Genomic DNA, 24,059 nt, shown 5'->3' with positions numbered 1-24,059 from the left:
AGATTGCTATGTGTCGTATCTAAAAAATATGTCCCCTGATTTTATGCGACATCCTTAAAGTTATATTATGGATGAATCGCACCAGGAGTTAGAATTCTGGAAACCTTCGGTTTATTTCTCTGGGAGTATCACTGTAGCAAATATCCCTTAGAAAGGCTACCTAAAGGAACCTTCCATCAGGACGACATGGCTATCTCACCCATAAATAGATTTTTCACTTTGCTCAAAATCCGTTTTTTGTAATGCGAGGTTTAAAATTCTTTGCATCTTGTTTTGCCGAGTGAAAATTTTGTAAGCCTTTTCTTTCTTATCAAGAGGTTTGACTGTGTGTATATATATATATATATATATATATATATATATATATATATATATATATATGTTGACACCTCACTACTTTTTTTAACTGTCATATTGTAGCTTCCCTGTTATCATTCTCCAAATTTGTTATATTTTTTACCTTTAATTTCATGGAAGGGTTACATGCTTTGTATTTAATGCTGTGGTCTGTAAACTGTACTTACTCTTTCTGTATTAAATTTCACCATTTCCACATTGCCTTACTGTGGCCTATTGGAAATATCCCCTCTGATATGTTGGACTGGGGTTCAAGACCTTCACAAGCTCAATAGTTTCTAGTAATGTCTGTAACCTTATTATCCTAGGATGGGAATTTGGGGGAGCCTATAGCTTTACCTGGCGAATCATCAGTAGCCATTTCCTGGCCCTCCCTTTTCCTAACTTGATGGAGATGAGTCTTTGACACTGATTCATGTGTATATTATGGCATTGTTGCTGTCCCTTACCCCTACCATTCATGAGCAACCTTTAAACCATACAGTATTTAAACATTATTGTTTCCTAATTTCATATTTATTTTCACAGTATGAGAATTGTCAAAAGAAGTTCTTCAAGTACCCTAATGTTGAAGTGTTGGGTTACCTTTCCCGTGCTTATTATAAAGCTATGAAGTTAAAAGAAGCCAAATATACGCTATTGAAGGTAAATATAGCACCACACTTATTTTTTTAGTTTGTTTGAATTTTGAAGAAGTTAAATATATCAATGGTTGGTAAAAATAAAATTATCCTTGATAATTATGCAGTCTAGGAATTTTATAATTAGTATCAAGACTTGATTATATATAACCAATTTTAATTTAGTAATTTGTTGAAGTCTTGATTTTTAAATTTAATTACAGGCCAGACATGTTGCACCACATGACACTGTAATTCTCTACAACTTGGCCCTTGTCCTTCAGAAGCTTGCATCTCAAGTTTTGAGAGATGAAAAATCTAATTTGAAGACTGTCTTAGCTGCTGTACATGAGCTAACGTTAGCCCAGAAGTAAGTGTTTATGGTTTTGATTGTTTAAATGTGTTTTAAGAGTACAAGTGCAGTCAACTCTTGTTATCCGCAATTAATTCATGTATGAAAACGGCCACATATGCCAAAATTTTTTATACGAAACTAATTTCTCACATAGGAATACAGGTACATGGTAAGTCTGTCTCCTGTGGACCACAATTCCCTAATTTTTTCATGTTTTAACCAAGTGAACTGTATTTTACCCAAAATAAATAACGGTTTTAACAATGCATTATTATATTTAATAACATCAGTACTGTACAGTATAATGTGAATTCATGTCAAGGAAAGTAACAAACATAAAACAGTGCATTTGATTTTATCAGCTGATCACTATCTATTAGAAGTAATCTTTTGAGGTGAGAATTTTGAGTTATATGTCTTAAGAGCTTAAAATAATTAATGATAGGAGTAGTATTAGTAGTATTTATATTTATTATTGTTATCATTATGTTATTGTTATGTAATTCCTCATGGTCTTATATACTGTACATATATATCAAATACTGGTACTCCAATGCCAAAGTTACTTTTAAAATTGGTTAATAAATAATGGTTGATTGATTTAAGTATACGAGGATAAGTATGTTTACGAAATATTAGACTCCAAATATTTATAATGTAATTCTAGTTTTTCTTTATGAAAAATTAAAGTACTTTTATATTAAAATGACCCTACCTTCTAATAGGGTTATATATTCCATCTGTTCCATTACTTATTCTTGCATTATGGCTCCTGTCTCCCTCCACTCGGCCATTGAATCGGCTGATACTTCACCCGATATGACATGAGCATCTGAGTTAGATTTTCTTCCTTTTTATGAAAGATGAAAACATCTTCTATTACTTGATGTGTTTATTCATTTTGACATGTTTATGTGAATAATAGAAAAGACAAAACATATAGAAACATTTAGAACGACTATGTTCATGAAAGTAAACAAAGGGACACTCAAGTGAGTTGTTACAGTCGTGATTTCATAAAGGTTGATAATTCTCCTTTAGGTGTGTGTGAATTAATCAGAAAGATGTCATAATGAAAAAATCCTGTCTGTTATTTATCCGGATAATTAAATGAAGCTTCTTGTCAGCATTATACGATATGTTTTCCTCCACATACACCATGTAACTCACTTTTCATTGTCCGTAAAATTATTCACAAAAAATCGTGGCGGCTGTCCCTTAATAAAACATGGAATTTAATATCAGCTTACCATTAGTTTTAACAGACATTTTTGTTTTCTATTAAAATCATGATATTTAATTGTTTTATTAAAGCATTTTTATGATATTCTTTTAAATTTCAGGCACATTTTAACAATCAGCGATTACTGACTTTTTCTTCCTTTAGGTCGTGATCATTTGATCTCAAGCTGCTGCTATCGAGACTATGCACACATACGAATAACAAAGAGTATCTATTGTATAATTTCTTAACTTATTCGAAACATTCTCATAATGAATATTACTTCACCACCTATGTTATAGCCTATCTCAGTTTTCATACAGTTCGTTTTTTATCTATTATTATTAGTTAGTTATCACTTGGACATATGAATATGTTTCTCTCTCTCAGAGGTGCCATACAATATATACATAATCAAAGAATATTCTAATCTTCAAAAAAAGTAAATAACGGCTAAGTCAAAAAAATTTTTATAAATAAATTAAAAAATAAGTATTAAAAAAACTGACTACATAAATATTCACCTAAAATCTAAATATGGAAATAAACAAACTATTCTAAGCACTTATTCTACGATAATTGAGCACCATTTGCTGAGATCTAGGGGTGGGAGGAACCACAAGGGAACGTTTCTTGAAATGAGAAAAAAAAGTATGTTTTTTTAGCCAAAAAATCTATCTTTTCAAAATTTATTTTGGGTTGGTAAATGACATAGTTAGTGGCTGAAATTTTTACAGGATATTGTATTATTATCTTACAACAGAAATGTGTAAAAGAATCTGCACTTGGATATTATTTAGTGTTATATAAAGGGGCAAATTTTTTATTTTATTTTTATTCTTTTTTTTTGCTGAGTTCTATTAGGAAATTTTTCAAGAAAAATCCTTATATCCATTGCTGAGCATGGTATCTATGCATGAAAATATCAGAAATTTTATAAAAAAGAGGAATACATGGAGCTATGCCAGCTTACCTGTCGGATATGCTCACAAAATGACCGCCAACCATACCACCTTATAAGGCCAAATCCTCTACCTGAAATGAAGAAAAGGTACAAACTTACAAAAACATGAAAAATTATAAACTATTTTATGAAAACATATGGGGTAGAAGACATTCACAAACACTTTACAACAATCCTTTATTATACACGCCTAAACACTACTGCACATTCGATAATTATATAAAAACTGATATTACACAACTTACCTTAATTAGGTATTGATGGGTCGAGCTTGACCCGAGGGTATCAGAAATAGCACAAGGAAAAGAGCTGGGATGAAATGCATCCTCACCCAAGTGCTGCGCACACTGAACTGAGGTCTCGCAGGTCGATATCACACGCAACCCATACGGATGAAAAATTATAAAAAAAAACGGATTTTGAACAAAGTAAAAAATCTATTTTTGGGTGAGAGTGCCATGTCCTAATGGAAGGTTCCTTTAGGTAGCTTTCGAAGGGATATTTGCTACAGTGATACTCCCAGAGAATTAAACCGAAGGTCTCCAGGATTCTAACTTCTGGCACGAGTATCCAGTAAAGGATGTCGCATAATATCAGGGGACGTATACTAGATACGACACATAGCAATCTTCACCCCGAATAGATTCAACTCTTTGATGTAAGGGGGAAGAGTGGCAAAAGAAGGGGGTGCCGGTCTAGGTACCCGGTGGACCTCCATCCCTACTACTACTGCGACGCCATTCCTTTTCTTGTCCTTAAGCAGAAAAGGCTGCAAATAAAGTAATTTTGGGAGGGGTCAGAAAAAGGTTGGGTCCATCAGGATGACATGGCACTCTCACCCAAAAATAGATTTTTTACTTTGATTAAGATCTGTTTTTTGAGCTCGGACCATGTCGTCCTGATGGAAGCATACCTGAGAATTATCTTGAAATTACTATTAGCTGTGGGTTTGTGTATGTGCCTTCTACCTTGAATAGATTTCCTTATTTGGTCTACTAGACTTGTATGTGAAATTCCAGAGATCTGTCATTTCCACTAAGCCTGGAGCTGGTTTAGTGCTACCTGCCCCCAGCAGGGAAAATGTCGATATCGACGATAAGAATTCAAGGTTTGTATTTCCGTAGGAACAAAAAGGGAAAATTTTGGAGCTTACCTTTTTTACTTACCATGAGAATGTAAGATTCATTCTTTGGGAAATCTTTGTCTTAATTTCAAGTTATAAGCCCTTTACAGGGATTGAATAAAACTCCAGCATACTTTATTAGTCTGTAATTGAGGCAGCAGTAATAAGACGCAAATACGTTTTAGTATTTTATTTTGCAACTAATATATCAAATGTAGTTACAATAGAGTATGAATCTGATCCAGCATTACAACACATCATTTTTCTTGTGCAGAAAAAATATATATAATTTCCTTATCGGAATAATGGCACTCAATGGAGATGTGAAACTAAATCCATCTGACATGTTCAGATGTTCGGAAATGTATAAAAACTGACGCAAACGTTTACTCGGCACTGGTGTTATTGGTCAGATATGCACCTATATTGAACAGTATGTTAATCATCGCTGTGATTTGCACTAAAGAGTAGGTATACCCATGCACCCGATGCACTGTAAAATCCCAAAACAGTCAACTGTTCATCGCAGCACTAGACGACAGGTTTTATGACACTACCCATCGCCACCACAAAATGTTTTATTTCATGTACTTGCTTCGCATAATGTTTTTAGAAGACCCTGGATGATCTCCACCCAGTGTATGAGCCAAGTCTTTCAAAGTCCATATGTTGAAAGAAGTTCAACGAAGAAGCAACTTTCCTTGGATCGTGACCTGCGGGTGTACTGTCAGGATCCACTCTGCGAATAAAGTAGGTGAGCTTCGCTCTCAGTTGTCTTAAAGATAGGTTTGATTCTGAGGTTTCGCCTCTGAAGAGCTGTCCTCCCTTGAAGTCTGAAGTTCTTTGAAGATAGACCTTAAGACACTATACTGGGCACAGAGAGGCATCTTCCTTCAGTGGGCAGATTCTCCAAGGACCCCACCTCTTAGTGGGTAGCTCATTCTTGGCAAGAAAGGTAGGATCAGGAAAAAGATTCAGTTCTCCTGAGTCTAGGAACTGAATATGGCCTTCGTTTCTAGATAAGGCCACTATTTTACTAACTCTAGCCCCTGAGGCTATTGCAAACAGAAAAATGACTTTCTGTGTTAAATCCTTTAGAGTACAATCCTCATTGTTTAGGTTCGAAGCATAGTGCAAGACTTTGTCCAAAGACCACGTGATGGGCTTTGGTGGGGTTGCTAGCTTCAGTCTAGCGCATGCTTTTGGGATCTTATTAAAGGTTTCACTAGAGAGGTCCACCTCAAAAGCGTACAGAAGTGGTCTAGCCGAGGCCGATTTACACGAGGTAATTGTAGTAGAGACCAGGCCTTGTTCGTGTAGGAATATGAAGAATGCGAGACAGAAATCTATCGATATCTCTGTCGGTTTCCTTGTTTTCACAAAGGAAACCCATTTCTTCCATGACGATTCATATTGTCTCCTAGTTGAACTTGACTTGTACTCTTCAGTGAAGTCAACTTTATCCTTCGAGATTCCAAACTTTTTGTTCGCAGCTAGGGCGAGAAAATCATGAGATGTAGGTTGTTGGTTCTCGAGGATGAAGTGTAGACAGTCGACTTCTGGACCAGTTGAGATAGCACTGGGTCCGGCAGAGGGATCAGCTTCAGTTTCAGCTCTAGGACTAGAGGGAACCAATTGCTTTTGGGCCACCTGGGGGCCACTACTGCTGCTGCCCCTCTGAAGGATCTTAGCTTGTCGAGGACTCTTAGCAAGAGATTGGTTGGTGGAAACAGGTAAATGCGATTCCACCTGTTCCAGTCGAGGGACATGGCGTCCGTCGCCTCTGCTGGAGGGGCCATATAAGGGGCTACATAATGAGGTAGTTTCTTGTTGTCGCTCGTTGCGAAGATGTCAATCTGCAGTTCCGGGACTTTTTCCGAGATGAAGGAGAATGAGTCTGCGTCTAGGAACCATTCTGTCTCTATGGGCTTTCGCCTGGATAGAGCGTCCACTGTCACATTGCGGAACCCTTGTAGGTGAACTGCTGATAGGTGCCATCCCTTCCTCCTAGCCAGGTAGAAGACAGCTAATATCACATGGTTGATGTGGGGCGATCTCAAGCCTTGTCGATTTAGACACTTTACTATCACCTCGTTGTCCAGGACCAATCTGATGTGGATTGATCTGCGAGGGGATAGTTTTTTCAACGTCAGGAAAACTGCCATAGCTTCCGAAATGTTGATATGAAAGGTTTTGAACTGGTGCGACCAATTCCCTTGCACTTTTTTGTCGTGAGAATGGCCTCCCCTTCCTTCCAAGGAGGCATCCGTGTGCATCACCACTGATGGTTGTGGTGGTTGCAGGGGAATTGTCCCTGCTAGGCTCTTGGCTGTTGACCACGGCCTTAACTGCGTGCGCAACAAGGTCGGGGTCAATCCTAGTTGATCTCTTCGAGCGTTTGATGTGTATTTCCTCCAGACTCCTAATGCACCTTTCAGACGTGCTTTTAGCACCGGGTATTTCACTGTTGCAAACTGGAGAGAGCCCAATACTCTTTCCTGTTGGCGTCTTTATATCCTCTTGTGACGGATGAGTCTCCTGACAGATCCCGCTATTTCTCTCCTCTTCTTGGATGGAATGAAGAGGTGGTGTGACTCTAGGTCCCATTGGGTTCCTAGCCACTGGAACTGTTGAGCTGGAGAAAGGCGAGACTTCTTGCGATTGATCTTGAAGCCCAGCTGTTCCAGGAATTGGATCACCTTGTTGGCTGCTTGCAGACAAGTAGTCTTGGATGCTGCCCATACCAGCCAATCGTCTAGATATGCTACTACTTGAACTACTTCGGAGCGTAGCTGTTGGACAATTGTGTCTGCTAGCTTTGTGAATATCCTTGGTGCTGTGTTCAGTCTGAAGGGCATTGCTCTGAAGACAAGGTTGGAGGAGAAAGGGCAACTCATTGGAAGATGCCAGTAAGCATCTGCTAGGTGTATTGAGACCGTGTACGCCCCTTTTGGCAGAAGGGTCCTTATGTGTTGCAAAGTAAGCATCCAGAACTTGTTGAGTGGAGACAAGTCTAGAATGACCGAATTTGTCTTGAGTCTTTCTTGGGAACACAAAACAGCCTTCTCTGGAACTTGATGGACTTCGCTTTCCTTATTACCATCTTGTTCAAGAGCTCTGAGCTATATTCTTCTAACAAGGGGGTGGAGTGTTGGAAGAATTCTGGAAAGCGGGGTGGAGTTCTGTTCCATTTCCACCCGAGTCCATTCGTGATTAGGCTGTGGGCCCAGGGATCGAAGATCCAGCGATCCCGAAAGTGATGCAGTTAGCCCCCCTACCTGGAACCCCTCATTGCTTGGGGGGTCCTGTGGATTTGATTCCGTGACCACGACCTCCTCAGCCCCAAGAGGAGTTACCTCCCGGAGAACTTCTCTTAGGGCCCTTTACTTTCTGACTTGGGTGAAAGGAAGTCGACTGCCTTTCAAAATTAGGGTTAAACACTGGCGACTGGGCTACCAGTTGTTGAGGGACCATCTGGAAGGTGGTCTGAGGCATCGTGGTCATAGTTACGGCAGGAAGCTGTGCAGGTCTGCGTGGTCTCCATGCCTTTTTATTCTTAGGCTAGGGACCTCCGTCCGAGGAACATTTCCTCTTTGAGTTCATGCCCCACTTTTGGAGAAGGTTCCTATTCTCCGTGGTTGGTCTAGCAATGATCTCTTGGACCAGTTCCTGTGGGAAAAGGTCTTTACCCCAGATACTCAAGGTAATCAGCTTCCTTTGTTCGTGTCTGACGGTCGCTGAGGCCAAAACGAACTCTGCAGGCTGTCCTTGCTCTGAGGAAAGCATATAAGTCTTTCACAAGGGTACCCATGTGAGACTTAGCCAGGAAGGTGAATATTTCTGGGACATTATGTTGACCTGCACACATTTCCAGGTAGTTCTGATGAGAAAGGGAGGCCGCAAGTGTCTCCTTCGACTCCTGTTCCCTCCTCAGAAGATGATCTGGCAACTTCGGAAGGTTCTCATTGAACTGTTGGCCTGCTATCTCTGGATCCAACTTAGAGACGGAGAAGGTTAGGTGGACATCCTTCCACTTCTCGCAGGTAGGCAGTACTAGAGAGAATGGTTTGCATTCCTCTAGGGTTGGGCATGGTTTGCCCTCATCGACTGCTTTGACGGCAAAGTCTAGTGCTTTCTCCGAAAAGGGGAAAGAGATGGAGGAAGGGACAAGAAAGGTGGGATGTTTCTTGCTCAGTGCTGAGACTTTGGAGTTGGTGTACCCGGCTCCCTTCAAGGCTTTCAGGAGGATGGCTTGCGCCTTGTCATGTTCATAGACAATGACCTCTTTGGGTACTGTTTCCTCTCGGGCTGCATGTTCATCCCGTATTCTCAGATAACAGTCTGGATAGGTCGAAAAGTTAGGCCAGAAATCAAGGTCTTCAATCAGCCTGTCCCCCAACTTCGAGACGAATAGCTTCCCATTCATCATAGGCATATGCTCCGCATACCTCCAGGGATTGGTTTCGGAGCAGTGAGGGAGATCCAACACTCTAAGGGGCTTCTTAGTGATGCCCTTGGTGGATCCGGGGCGGTTCGCCCTCTCTTGCAATAGTATCTGCTGCTGCCTGAGTGATTCCCGCATCGTCTCTTGTTCCTTTTGGAACAATTCCATCATCCGTTGGATCGAAGTAAGGATCTCTTAGATCTTGTCAACTGGTTGTGGAGTTGGGGCCGAGGAAGTTGACGGCATAGTAACTCATCTTCAGTGTTGATGAGATGGAATTATTTTGAAAGAGAATGCCTAATCACTCATTTGCTTATAAGGTAGTGAAAACAATGCAAGAGTGCAATTTAGCTAAAATAGACTAACTTTAATGGCAGGGGCTAACGTTATTAACGCTTTTAAATCTAATCCTTTGTTAGGTTTCCATGCCCTTAATCCCCAGGCCCCAAGAACGTCTTGAAGTCCATGCTTCCAGTTATTAGGATGGGCAATCCAAAGGCATGGGTCACCATTGCCATTTTAGAAGAATGGTTCAATGGCCATTTTATACCTGCAGCTAAGGAGTATTTCAGGGTAAAGAACTTCCTCTCATGGTTATGTTAAACATGGCTTATGCCCCAGAACATTCCATGCATCTGAATAACATGGATCCAAATGCAAGTTTTTTTTTTATTTTCCACCAACACCACCTCTCTCATGCAACCCATGTACCAAGGCATCAAAGCGATCTTCAAGCTGTACTATTTACAGTGTACCTTACTCTAGACAATATGATATTACTGTAGCAGAGGACAGGATTAATATTTGGAAGGTTTGAAAGGGATACAATATTTATCAAGCAGTGCCTCTTAGGCTGAAGTGATGCAAATACTGTACTGTAATAGTGATCAGTGCATAGAATAAACCTTTCCCACAGTTCATGCATGATTTTAAAGGTTTTGAAGAGCCAGTCAGGGACATATTGAGTGAGTTTGTTATCCCTTAGTAACAAACCTGAGATGGAGTTGGAAGATGATGATTTTGGGCAGTAGATCAAGACTCACAAACAACTACTGACAAATGAAGAATTGTTGGTGTAAGAGGAGTAGCAGAAAATGGAAGAATGTTTCCTTGATCCAGAACCAAGAACCTTCAAGCTCTAAAAGTGCAGCAGGATTTTTACCATTTATCCAGGTTTGTCAGTCTTCTAGTCCAAAGATCCGTCAGGCAAATGTTTTGCTAAAATTATAAATTTTATAGGATAATTTTTGACAACAGAAAGATCTATATTCAGCAAATATTATATCGGTTCTTAATCAAAGTAGAAAAAAGGAAGGCTACCGAGTCATCACCTGATCTTTACGCTGAAGAAACACAGCCATCGAAGTCAGATTTGACAAAAAACCCATGTAGCAACTACTTTTATAGTTTCATCTTCCCTATCAACAATGTCATCTGCCTCCAACAGCTAAATCCTCATCTCAAACTCCACCTTCTTTCATGTCCAGTAAGCAGGAGAGATGCCAACTTCAAGGTAAAGTGACCATTGTTAATTTGTTGATATTATTAATATGAGTTATTTCAAAGTGCCATGTGGTCTCCAAGGAATTTCCTGTTAAAGTAAGTTCAGGCTCATTGAAACCAACCGCAGCGCCCCAGTAGCTGAAAGTCGTTGTATCCCAGAAAGGAATTGTCAGTCCAGTACTTTCTAACAAACCTACATTACAACAAATTTTCTGTCGTCAAAGGATGCCCGCATTGGGTATCCCAGTCTTGTGTGAACATCACTTTAAGAACATTAAGATAAGTATTCGCTTGCAAGTCCTAGGCAGAATATGAATGTTGGCTCAGAGCCCTGTCAGATCCCAACCACCAGTGATATTGGGGGTTGGTTTCCAAAACTTTGATAAGTCTTCATTGACCGTTACCAGCTGTCGCCAGAATCCTCGTTACTAAAGGACTTAGGTTTGTATAGCTAGGAAAAATACAAATTACTTTTAAAATTTATATGCTGTATTTTGTGGCACTGCATTAGGTGTTTATGTTTTAGTCCAGCCAGACAACTTAATTCATGGGTAATTCCAGGTACTTCCAACATCTAAGTGTAAATGGTGATCGACTAAAGTATGATCTTGGTGCAGCTGCTGCTGAAGCCAGTCAGTGCCGTGATCTTCTTTCTCAAGCTCAGTACCATGTTGCACGTGCCCGTAGACAAGACGATGAAGAGAAGGCTTTACGTCGTAAACAGGAAGAGGAAAGAAATGCCCTCAAACAGAAGGTTATGGAAGAAAGGCTGAAGCTTGAGGAATCAAGACGTCAAAGATTGGAAGAAAAGGTAAATTATACTGTTTATGTTGAAGTAGTTTTGTTTCTTTCTATATGGTAGGATCAGTTTTGCCATTTGTTTCATAAAAAGTAATAACAATTTAACACACATTTATAAATTTAAAATATCTCCAGGGATTTCTTTCTTTCAATAAATGAACAAAATTTTAGTTTGGTGTATTTTAGGTATATACATTTCTTCCTTTTACAGTATGTTAAATGTTTTTTCACCTCATATGATATTAAAGAAATTATATTTATTTCACTGAATAGAAATCAATCTTACTACTGTATTCCTTTACATTTTCTTTCTAGTAAGACTCATTTCAGTAAAAAGTTATTAGTATTTATCATTACTCAGCTAACATTAACCCATGATGAGCAAGTGGCTGAACTAGCAAGTGAGCAAAGTTAACTACCATCTGAAATGTGATGAAATGGATCAGCTTTAGCTGAAATATAACAAACAACATCAAAGAGCTAAGAGAATCGTACGATATAAAACATCATACACAAATGAAAAACAACGGTTAATTTAGCAAGTGGAGGGATGTAAGGATCCAGACTACCAAGTCTTATCTTCTACCTTGCAATGTAGTTGTCTAAAATAGCTACTAGGAATGCAGGAAAGCTCAAGTTTAACAGCAGAGGGATCTTTAATAATCAAATAAGTCAAAACTTTGCGAGAGAGAGTCTGGACTCTGTAATACACAGTGAATATTCAGAACCCTTACCAACTGGAATGCTATTACTGTAAATCATGTTAGAGTTAGCAACTGTCCAGTTAGATCAGAATTACCTCTTTAAAAGTGAAAACTAGCAAGCTTTTCAGAGGTAACAGTGGAAGCTAAATAAGTTGAGAGCTTTGAAGCCCATTACTATCAAAATTTGGATGGTTAAGTGTCTATTAGAGAATTATGCTGGCTTTCATATTTATCGTCATTCCTACTGTAAATAACTAGCCTAGCCTTCTCTAGGTTTCTTCGGAACTAAGAATAAGTTTCATAAGCATTCGAGCTTGAAACATACCTTCTGTGTGAGGCAATCACACTCCTCATAGTACTATCCCTGTGCTGTAATTACTAACAAATCTAGAGAAACACTAACTTGAATGCAATAAAACATCACAATACGGAAGAGGGGTACGTTCACTTTTACTGATGACGACAAAGAAACTGAAATAATAAAGGTCCTGGCACTTACTTCTTGCCATCCATTGACCACTGGAGTGTCTCATTATCCATGATCTTACTAGAGGCTTGTATCTATTGAAGGAAAGAAAATGGGATTTTTTTTTATTTTAGCAGTAAATGTTATTAAACCAAGCTTCTGGAGAAGAAGCAGTAGGAACATCAGGGGAGGTTTATAGAAAGAAAACAAAACAATCTCATATTACTGTAGGTACTAATTTTATCAAAATCAACCTAGAAGGGAAAATCTAATACATTTTTTATATAGAAGCCATACAGTGCCCACTTTGTTCTTCGATTTGGCAACTGCAAAGGCCCTTGTGATCTTCTCTCCCCAACAGGTTCCTCCCAAGCCCCCCTCACTCATTCCCCACCATCCATCTTCAACATGTGCCCACACCATCTCATTTGTGAGACTCTTATCACCCCTGTAATCTTTACTATGCTTTTCATTCTTATTATTTCATTGTTTTCCAATCTTTCAAGACAAGCAGTGATATTCTCATAATCCACCTCCGCATTCTCATCTCTGTTCTCTCAAGCTTTGGTTCCCCTTTTTGTCTTAGAACGCACATTTCCAATCCATACATCAACTCTGGTCTTATTACTGTGCTATAGATCTTGACTTTTAACTTGATTGGCATTTTCTTATCACATACCACTCCTGCTATCTTCCTCCACTTCCCCCAGGCTGATTTTATCCTATTTCAACTTCAGCCTCACATCCTCCCTCCTGACTTCAGTAGATTCCAAGTATCTAAATTATTCCATATGTTTTATAACTGAGCCTTTACTTTCATGCATAGCTATCCTGTACCTACGTTCTTTACTGCTCCCATTAGCTTCTGTCTTATCCCCATTTAATCTCAAGCCACCCCTCTCAAGTCTCTTGCCACTCTACAACCCTTCTCTTTAAGTCTTCGTCATTGCCAGTAGTAATAACCAAATCATCTGCATAACGCAATTCCCACAACTCTTAATTTCTGATCTCTTCACTTAATACACCCAAGACCACCACAAATAAAAATGTGCTTAATGTTGACCTCTGGTTTAATGTAACACTAACTTCAAAGGTTCCTGTTTCCCCATCTGCTGTTATTACTTTTGTCCTTCTTCTTGCATGCAACATCTCAACCATTCTAACCAACTTCTCTAAGATCTGGGATGTTCCTCTTCCTCAAATACTAAAACATTGTTTCTCTTGGTATTCTATCTTAAGCTTTCTCTAGATCTAAAAAAGCACAAAAGAGCTTCTGGTTTCCCTCTAGCCTCTTTTCTGGTAGCTGCCTTACTATAAAGATGGCATCCACAGTCCCCTCTCCCCCTCATGAATCCATACTGCTGTTTCCATGACATCACTTTTCTGGTTAAGTATAAATGCCATTAGACACTCCTCCCAGTCTTTAGGCGTTATTTTCATCTCCCTCTTCTGGTTGAAGCTCATAAATTTCTCATAGTACACTTTCTATTGTATTTGAGAGGATGATACTGCCTTTGTCTTTGCTAGAATTAGTTTTTCCTGTTTAGAATTGTATAAAAACCTGGAGCTCTTTACATAGGTGTATTATTTCAGCAATAGCTGAAACTAGCCGTTAAACCTTTAGTGAGGTGTAACTATCCTCCGCCAGTTAGTGGAGAGGGTTAGCGATGGTAGACCAGTATCCTGCTCACACCAGCATTAGTAAAAAACCACCACATTTTATTTCGACTTGGTAGAGTGAAGACATCTTACTCTGCCGTCAAAACCTTTTAACCGGTTACAATTAAAAACAACTGGCCTAAAAGTTTAGAAATTCTTTTCTTCTTTCAGATGGTGACCCTGGACTTCCATTTTGTGTGAACTCCGTTGCTTCCCATAGCGAAGCAACGGTGCCCACCTCCGAGGGGAGTCTCTTCTGTAACTCCTACCTTCCTCGGGGCTTTCGGGTTTCCCCGCTAAGGAATGGTTCCGAGGGTGTTACAGTTTTTTGCAGCACTCTGCTTCTGCTCACCTTTGTTACAGCAGCTTTGGTGTAGAAATGAGAGCAGTGGTAGGCTGGTTCTCTTCTGGGTTTCCAGTTGAGGGATCCCTTCAGGATGAACCTAGAAACTGGCTTCAGCTACGTTTCACAGGTAACACTCATGGTGACCTTCAACATGAACAAAGCTTTTTGATGGGAAGCAGATGGCACGGCCCGGAGGTCCTACTCCAGGTGTTGGATAACTTTCCCTTCCAAGAAAGAGTTACACTCCACCAACCACTGTCCCACAGTCTTCACGCTTGCGGGTAGAATTGCCGACAGCGGCAACAAGAGTTGGTTGCCTATCCCACCTGTAGGAAAGACTGCCTTCGCCTGAGTGGTTTCCCCTTCAGGGGATTCCTCCGGTAGGAATTGCTCTTCAGAGCTTGGCGATGAAGGAGTTAGGTGACTGCTTCCAGTTCCTGCTCATCTCCTCCCGTACCCTCAGGGTACAAAACGAGTCTCATAAGATTTAACTCTTTGGGGTTATTGCAGACTTTGTGCCCTTTGGCACAACAATGATCTTATAGCTTTGTGAGGCCAGGCCCTTCAGGACCTGCGGCCTCATGGTTTCAACCTCTTATAAGAGAGAAATGGTTATAACTGAAGTCAAGCATAGCCTTTTTCTTTCCCTTCCGAAGGGATGACATAGGCTACGTGCCAACTTTAGTAGCGTACACTTACATCAACTGTACCCATTCTTACAGGTAAGAGTCAAATTTCTCCCCTCTAACATTGACTAATACTTGCTAGAGTTCTCGGCTGCTTGCTGGCGTTCACTGGCAAGCCTAGACAAACCTGCCTAGTGTTCATTGCATTCTGGGCCAACAAACCGTTACATTTGAGGCTATGCTTCTTCATGAGAAATTCCCTTCCCTGAGGAGGTTTACACAATTGCAGGTGTTTGCTAATACCCCATAAAAGGTTGAAACAAACTCCTTCGGTTGTGCATGCACGCTAGCCAAGACAAATCCTCAGGGTTATTGCTGCAAATACAGTTTACTGACGATAGCTTGCTGCTGCCGCATGCCATCATTGTGCCCCCGAGGCACACAAATATAGTTAGACACCTATTTTTATGAAACGTAATCTTTTGGGGTTACTCACTTGGGCTTGTTTTCCCTACAGAATGGACAGCTTTTTGGAGGGCTCACAATGGGCTATTGAGACATACCTTTGCAAGGTTATTTTTTGCAAGCCTCTAGTCTCAATGGGATTGTGTCAGCTTTTCCTTACATTTACGAACGGTAGCAAACAAGTATTCGCTTAAGGGAATGCAAGGCTTGTGGGTGGGACAAGGTTTGATCGCTGCGCTGTCTGCATGTACTTTTCGTGGACACAAACTCGCCCATGTACATGTTAACACTGCTACGGCTAGTCGACAACCAATTTCCTTTGGCAATAATGTTACAGTTCGTTGCACATATATCAATCCTGCAAGCTGTCTCTTAGACAAGGAAGTTACGCTTCCGCAACTGCATGCAGGCAAGCGATCTTTTTCTGCCGAAAAGGACTATGTACCATCATACAATTAAAACTCCATTCTAAGAAATCATTAGATTTCATGTTTATATTCCTTATGGTAAGTCAGGTTATGCATTAGCCTCCTACCTTCCCGTAACTAGACAGGTAAACTCTTCCTTCATTTCAGGCACTTTCTTCCTAACTTTCGGATCGGCCATCTTTAGTATATAAAATACTAGACTGCAAACCTTTGCATAAGCGAATCTATTCCTGGGAGGAAGGATTCAGAACTTATGCCAGTTTAGGTGATCCAAAGCGAAGAAACACGAGCGTTTTCATTGTTTCTAGGGGATCTAGGTCATAGGAAGAAGGAGGTCTCAATTGCAAATGTTGATCAATGTTCTCCAATTGATTTCTGGACGCAGCAAATCATTCGGGCTGCACCCGTCTTTTATTCTTGTCTTTATGCATACATTACCTGTCTAACATTGGATTGCAGATACGTCTCGATCTTGCCTTTCGGAAGTAGTTATGTGTGATTGGTCATTAGCAACCAATCTCTTGCTCGACAGCGATCCGCAAGGAGATTCCTGTAATACCATCTCCCTCTAGGGAGTACTGGTTACTCTGTTATTACCGATCTGTAAGCATACATACACGGCCAACTCCCATTGGATTGGAGGCAGTTGGAGGACAGGATTCCCCCCCACAGAGTAGTTGCTTGGAACTGGTTGCACTTCTCGACATCAATCGACTTCAGATGTTTACCTGCTAGGCAATCTAACAGGCCCTCAGGAGTAACCAATGAGAATTGACATTTTGCCTGAGATTTAAGGTTCCTTGTTCCTCTCAGTTGAAGTTGCCAACCCTTCGGGGGTGGGAGCAACAGTCACATCCCTTGTAGTGTTGGCTATCCTACTGGGTAGTTGGCTGACCAGAAAGCCCAGAGCCCATCCCAGTTCTAATAAGTCGGAGAGGAAAATTATTTCTTCACTTTTAGGTTGCTGGTACAATCGGTCTCCTGTAGCCTTAATTGCCTTTTATTACGAGCAAATAACTCCTCCTGTAGGAGTGCATAACGCTACCCACTAAGCTTGTGCGGGAGGCAGGTCATAGAGTACTCTGGTCCATTCCACTTGGTTGTGATCACAGACCCGAGTTCTTGTGCGGGAGTCTTGCGCAGTGGGCAAGCTCCTCCGCCTGATGGAAGTCTGCGTAAGATCTAGGTCGCCCGGTTATTTCAATGGCAGCGGTGGATACTCCACAGGGCGGAACCTTGGTCGGTCTCCATATTCAGAGTGGGATACATCGTTTTGTTCACGCTCTCTCACCCAATAAATAAATATATGTATATATATTATATACAGTATATATTTATATTTATATATATTTTATATACAGTATATATTTATATATATATATATTTATATATCTATATATATTCATATACGTTTATGTATATATTTATATATTTATTTATTTATATATGTAGGCATCCTTGAAGTATGGGGCAATGTTTTAGCAAACACGAGGGGCAATATTATATCATCAATTGTGGAAAATGAGGATGTCAGACTCCGTAATATAGGAGAGCCCACACACTTTCATATTCAGACAGGTACCCTGTCATGCATTGACCTTTCAGTTGCAAGCTCCAACTGCCTTTTTGATTATGAATGGAGAACGTTAGATGATTGGCATATTATAAATAAAAACAATAATCAACCCTTACAGAGATTGCCATGATGGAACCTTGACAAGGCAGATTGGAATAGATTTTGGGAGCTAAGTGAAATTAAAGGGAATGCAAAACCGTTTGAAAGTGTAGATGATGTCATAGACTCCTGAATAAAATTCTACATATAGCAGGAGTTAACTCAATTCCCATAACCTCAGGTTTATCTAAACGGCAACCAGTCCCTTGGTAGTCATCGCAACTAACTACCCTGCACAGAGCCATAAGAAGATCTTTAACTCGACCACAGTAGATTTCCACTTAAACAAATGCAAAGAGCGCTGGTTTTGCACCAGTTTATCTGTTAAACTTGAAAAGTGTTTTTTTTCTAATATTCATTATGTCTGGATTCACATCAAGTGAAGGTCTTCATCTTTCTGCTTATACTGTGATTTCCTTGGCCTTTATGCAGGTCTTTTTTTTTCTTTTTTTGCTGTATTTTTTTCTTTTTTTTGTACAACTGTTCCTCATCCTAACTCGTCACATATCCAAACCATCTCTATTCCCAAGATCTCAGTTTAGTCTCTGGATTCTGTATCCATCTCGAATTATCAACTGTCTTTTACTCTTGAAATTTTTTCAATCGCATATATACAGTCTCCCAAATTTTCCTTACCACAATCTCCTGAATTTCATCTTTATCAGCTTTATAGATTATTACAAGCCCTAGAAATTAAGCCATTGGTCTCTCTACTATTGGAAAATTTTTATTTGCCATGAGTAATTTTCTCTCCAGTTCATCTTATGTTTTTTATTTCTTAGCTTTTATATATCTCATTGATGAGTACAGTATTTCTTTGTTTTTGACTAGCCACTGCATTTGAAAAGATTTAAACAAAACATTTACTTATAACAGCATCAGTGCACAGGAACTAAATAAGACTTCACAGATAACTTGCATAATTTTCAACTGAATTTGTAGATCTTTATCACTACTCCAGTCGTGCTAACAATTGGCTTTTCCATCAGCTGTAAAAATTCTGATTAAGAACCAGCTTCAGGGCAATGTGTTTAGTAACAAAGCTTAGACACAAATATCATATACAGTGAACCCTCGTTTATCGCGGTAGATAGGTTCCAGACCCGGCCGCGATAGGTGAAAATCCGCGAAGTAGTGACACCATATTTACCTATTTATTCAACATGTATACAGTGAACCCTCGTTTATCGCGGTAGATAGGTTCCAGATGCGGCCGCGATAGGTGAAAATCCGCGAAGTAGTGACACCATATTTACCTATTTATTCAACATGTATATTCAGACTTTTAAAACCTTCCCTTGTACGTAGTACTGTTAACAAACTACCCTTTGATGTACAGAACACTTAATGCATGTACTACAGTACCCTAAACTAAAACAGGCACAAATATTAAAGGCAATTTTATATCATGCATTTCCTAAACACGCTAAAAAGCACGTTAAAAAATGGCAACCAATGTTTTGTTTACATTTATCTCTGATCATAATGAAGAAACAAACTGGAGGTAGAGCTTTGCTTATTACCCAGACATATTTCCCATACTATTCCCTTAGAACTACATCACATCTTCCTACTTTAGATATATATATATATATATATATATATATATATATATATATATTATATGTATACACATATACATACCTACATATATACATACATACATATATACATAAATACATGCATACATATATATGTATATATGTTACTGTATATATATGGGTTATGGAAAAAATCCGCGAAGTGGTGAATCCGCGATGGTCGAACCGCGAAGTAGCGAGGGTTCACTGTATTCAGACTTTTAAAACCTTCCCTTGTACGTAGTACTGTTAACAAACTACCCTTTAATGTACAGAACACTTAATGCATGTACTACAGTACCCTAAACTAAAACAGGCACAAATATTAAAGGCGATTTTACATCATGCGTTTCCTAAACACGCTAAAAAGCAAGATAAAAAATGGCAACCAATGTTTTGTTTACGTTTATCTCTGATCATAATGAAGAAACAAACTGGAGGTAGAGCTTTGCTTATTACCCAGACATATTTCCCATACTTTTCCCTTAGAACTACATCACATCTTCCTACTTTAGATATATATATATATATATATATATATATATATATATATATATATATATATATGTGTGTGTGTGTGTGTGGGTGTGTGTATATATATATATATATTTATATGTATACACATATACATACCTACATATATACATAAATATATGCATATATATATATATATATATATATATATATATATATATATATATATATACTATATATATATGGGTTATGGAAAAAATCCGCGATGGTCGAACCGCGAAGTAGCGAGGGTTCACTGTAGTCGAGACAAATCCATTATATTTGTGTGAGCCTTTTTTTCTTGTAAACACTTTTAGAATATGATAAGGCTTATGCATAGTTAATCTATTTCTAAAGATGTTATTATCTTGTTCTTATGAAGTTTCATTTCCTGCAGAAAATTTCACTCTGCACTCAATATCAAAGGGATGTAAATACTCGACTGAATTATTAATTACAGTATACAGATGTGATCTAAAATTGAGATGATGATGATGGTGATCTGAAATTAAAATTTCTTTAAAGATACATTAATTTATAATTACTCCCAATTATTTATGAAAATCTGTACCTTCTAATAATGTCTATAATGTAGCTTTTCTTAGATTTATTTGTAATAGTTAAAAGATATAAATATTTACATAAGTCTTTGTTCTTTTTGTTGCTAATGTTTACTTATTTTTTTAATGCTCTTGAGTGGATTATTTTCTTTTTTATTTTAGATAAAAGCACGTGAGGTATACAAGGAAAAGATGAAAAATGCAGTAATTATCCAAGAAGTTTCTGAAGGTCCTAAGAAAGGGGGACGTGGTCGCAAAAGAGATTATGATATTCTCTCAGATGGGTCTGGTCCTGGTAGTGGAGATGAAGGAGGTGCACCTAAATCCAAGAAGTCACGAGGACGCAAGAAGAAGGAGCCTGGGTAAGTTCTACTTTTGATTTATGTCTACATCATTTATAGACGTCAGGATTCATGTAACGGCAAAAAGGTTTCTATGCTAATGTACTTGTAAACAACACATACTGGTTGGACCTGTCAGTCCTGATATTTTATTATACTTTAAAAGTCACTCTTTGTGTAAGCAGGAGCAAATTAATCCCAACAGTCTTTATAGTATTGTAACCATTTATTATTTATTTAATGTTGCCTATGCTATATTTCTTTGTCCAGCCTCCTTAATTTATAATTTCAGAAATAAGCCTTTGGAAACCTATATGAGCTTTTTTATGCAGACTCTTGAATATTTAACTAATTATTGATACTGTAATAATTTTCTATACTGATATCTACTTATTGCATTTAGATACCTATTGATGCTAATGGTAAGTTCTTTAACAGAGAGAGAAAGAAAGGGCGAAAGAGGAGAGATGCAGGAAGTGACGACGAAGATGGTCCCAGTGGTGGCAGGCAGAAAAAGAAGGGAAGAAAGAAGACAAGCGACGATGGCTTAACCGCCAAACAAAAAGGACGCATAGTCTCCAAGGCTACCATATCAGACTCGTCTGATGATTCAGATGATGCAAGGCTCAAAATTGCTAGTGGATCAGATAGTGAAGGAGGAGGTACAAACAAGAGAAGAAGAGTTATGTCAGATTCTGGGTCATCAAGATCTAGGTCCCGATCACGCTCAAAGTCTGGCTCACGCTCTCGGTCCCGTTCTGGCTCAAGATCAAGGTCCCGAAGCCGTAGTGGTTCTAGGCAAAGTCGTGGTAGTTCGAGACGTAGTCGTAGTGGCTCAAGAAGAAGTGGAACAGGATCAAGGTCAAGATCAAGGTCAAAGTCAAGGTCAAAGTCAAGGTCTAGGTCAAAGTCAAGGTCTAGGTCAAAGTCAAGGTCTAGGTCAAAGTCAAGGTCAAGATCAGGTAGTAGATCACCAGTCGGATCAAAATCAGGATCAAGATCAAGATCTAGTTCACGTTCTAGGTCAAGATCAGGGTCACGTTCCCCAGCTAGGTCAGGATCTGGTTCTCCTCGCTCTAGATCTGGATCCAGGTCACCTGCACCTTCAAAATCTGGGAATGATAGCGATTAAGATTTGATTGTGTTCCAGTTACTCGTAGGCTATGTAGGGGTGTAACTTTTCTAAAGAGTGTGAAAACTATAGAAGTTTTCTTGGTTGTATTCGGGTATCGATCTTGCAAATGTGGCCTAATTTTTCATTATTCTTGTAAGGTCTGTTGCTGAGAGTAGAAAATAATATGATTGTCTTTATAGTAAGAAATTTTTAGTAAGTTTCTTTAGTAAGAGATTTCAAATTTCTTCATTGTTTTGACCTTTTATATTCATTATGAAATAGGGCATGTTTTATAAAAAAGACTATTGTCAGAGGCATTGGATGGTTTAATATGTTTTAGCTCATAAGGTTCAACTGTCTAACATAGCAAGCATAGATTCATTGAATACCTGTACACATTTTCTGTCCTATCACCAATTTACAATGGATATTATGTAACTATTTATTTCAAAATCTTTGTCTTTTGCATAAATTGCAAATGAAAATTTTGTAGTAATTTCAATCCAATAAAACTAATTTTTGTATTTTGTGTTCTTAATCACTTTGCATTACAGAATTACTGTCAAATTTTGAATATTTTTAAGTAACTGTAAATAAAGTACAGTATTTTCCTAAGTTTTAACATATTTTTTTAAGTTTGTTGCTTAATGTGAATATGGGTAAAGAACATTAATATTTATTCATTATTATTGCTCATATAATTGGTTTATGTTCCATCATGAGCAATAATAAAAGGAAAAAATTTTATGGTAAAATTCTAAATAACAATCCATCCATTTTCTCTACAGCTAGACCTCGATTTTCGCGATAGGTTACACAGACACCCGGGACAAGCGAAGCTTCGCAAATAAATGTTACACTAAGGTGGGCTGGCTCCTATCCTAAAAAGTCACTGCCTCTTGCCACCAGCGGGTGCCCGAGCTGATGATTAACACAGTAAATACTGCCTAATAGTTTTAATTTGGTTTCTATAATAGTTTATAATCATATGTACAGTGTACAGAACATTTGCACACATGTACACTATGTACTGGACGGGGTAAGGTTACAGTACATTATTGTGCTTAGGTAAAGGTTTACCGCGTCGTCATCACCCCTTACTGTTCTGTATAGCAAAAGTTATTCCTATCTAGTAATACTGTACTGTAACCTAATACTTGTTGATACTGTAATGTATATTACTGTAATATTACTCTCTCTCTCTCTCTCTCTCTCTCTCTCTCTCTCTCTCTCTCTCTCTCTCTCTCAGTGGAATATTCGATATTGTTTCGGAAGCCTTATTGTATTTTAGGAAATTACGATTATTTAATTAGTTAAATGAGCTTTAATAAAACATATACCATATATTAGCGTGTAAACGCCGAACCCCAAAATTTCCTTTAAAAAAAAGTTTTTTTTTTTTTTCTATGCTCCATGTCATGGGCGGCGGAAGGCAATTTCAAGGCCAGCCTGTTACTACACTTTGGTTATAAATATTTTGTCACACATATAATCTTTATTCGTAATAACATATTTACTGAAAGCTCTTAGTATCATTGGTTATCACTTGCATGTGTATATGTGTTTATCATGATCGGCGATGAAACATAATAAAAAAGATTTCTGTTTTGGGCGGCGTTTTTAAGAAAAACATGGCACAAAATCGCTCTTATTTCATTCATGTTAAATTTCTGACCTATACACAGATGTGTAAATGCGTTCGTTTGTTCGTTATGATCGGCGATGAAACAAACTATGCCATGAATTCGGTTTTAGGTGGCATGTTAGCAAAAGTATGATATAAAATAATCTTTATGTAATTTATTTTGGATTTCTAAGTTTACAGCAAAGACATTTCAACCAATTCATACAAAACGGAGGACGATGGCAGCGCTACTGTGCTAGTAGTGCAAACAAAAGCAACGAAGATTATCCTCAAGAGCAGGGGTTCCCAACCTTTTTGCACTCGCGACCCCTTTGCTAAAAATCTGAAACCCATGCGACCCCCTACTTAGGGTTTACTATCATCAGCTTAATTTTCCTTTTATTTTCTGTTAAGTTAAGGAGAGGGAAAGAAACATCTAAGAAAACATTTAAAATTGCTGTAATTATTTATTAGCAAATTAAATCACATTGGTCCAACCTGAATTCACAAAGAGAACATATATTTCTTAAAATAATATTAACATAGGTTTGAACAGCTATCCAACCCAG

At 38.5% G+C, this 24,059-nt stretch overlaps 1 protein-coding gene across 1 annotated transcript in view; it reads left to right on the top strand.

Moving 5' to 3' along the window:
* Ctr9 (RNA polymerase-associated protein Ctr9) overlaps positions 1–22,388 on the top strand; it is a 154,293-nt gene extending 131,905 nt beyond the window's left edge. Inside the window, exons 14-18 of the mRNA XM_068387126.1 lie at positions 886–1,002; positions 1,202–1,347; positions 11,150–11,399; positions 20,574–20,773; positions 21,191–22,388. Coding sequence (XP_068243227.1) covers positions 886–1,002; positions 1,202–1,347; positions 11,150–11,399; positions 20,574–20,773; positions 21,191–21,884 — 1,407 coding nt within the window. The 3' untranslated portion in view covers positions 21,885–22,388. The remainder of the gene's footprint in view (positions 1–885; positions 1,003–1,201; positions 1,348–11,149; positions 11,400–20,573; positions 20,774–21,190) is intronic.
* Positions 22,389–24,059: the final 1,671 nt, after the last annotated feature.

This window comes from Palaemon carinicauda, chromosome 1, assembly GCF_036898095.1.
Source record: "Palaemon carinicauda isolate YSFRI2023 chromosome 1, ASM3689809v2, whole genome shotgun sequence".
In the NCBI taxonomy this organism is placed as follows: Eukaryota; Metazoa; Arthropoda; class Malacostraca; order Decapoda; family Palaemonidae; genus Palaemon; species Palaemon carinicauda.
This window is presented reverse-complemented; position numbering and strand designations above follow the sequence as displayed.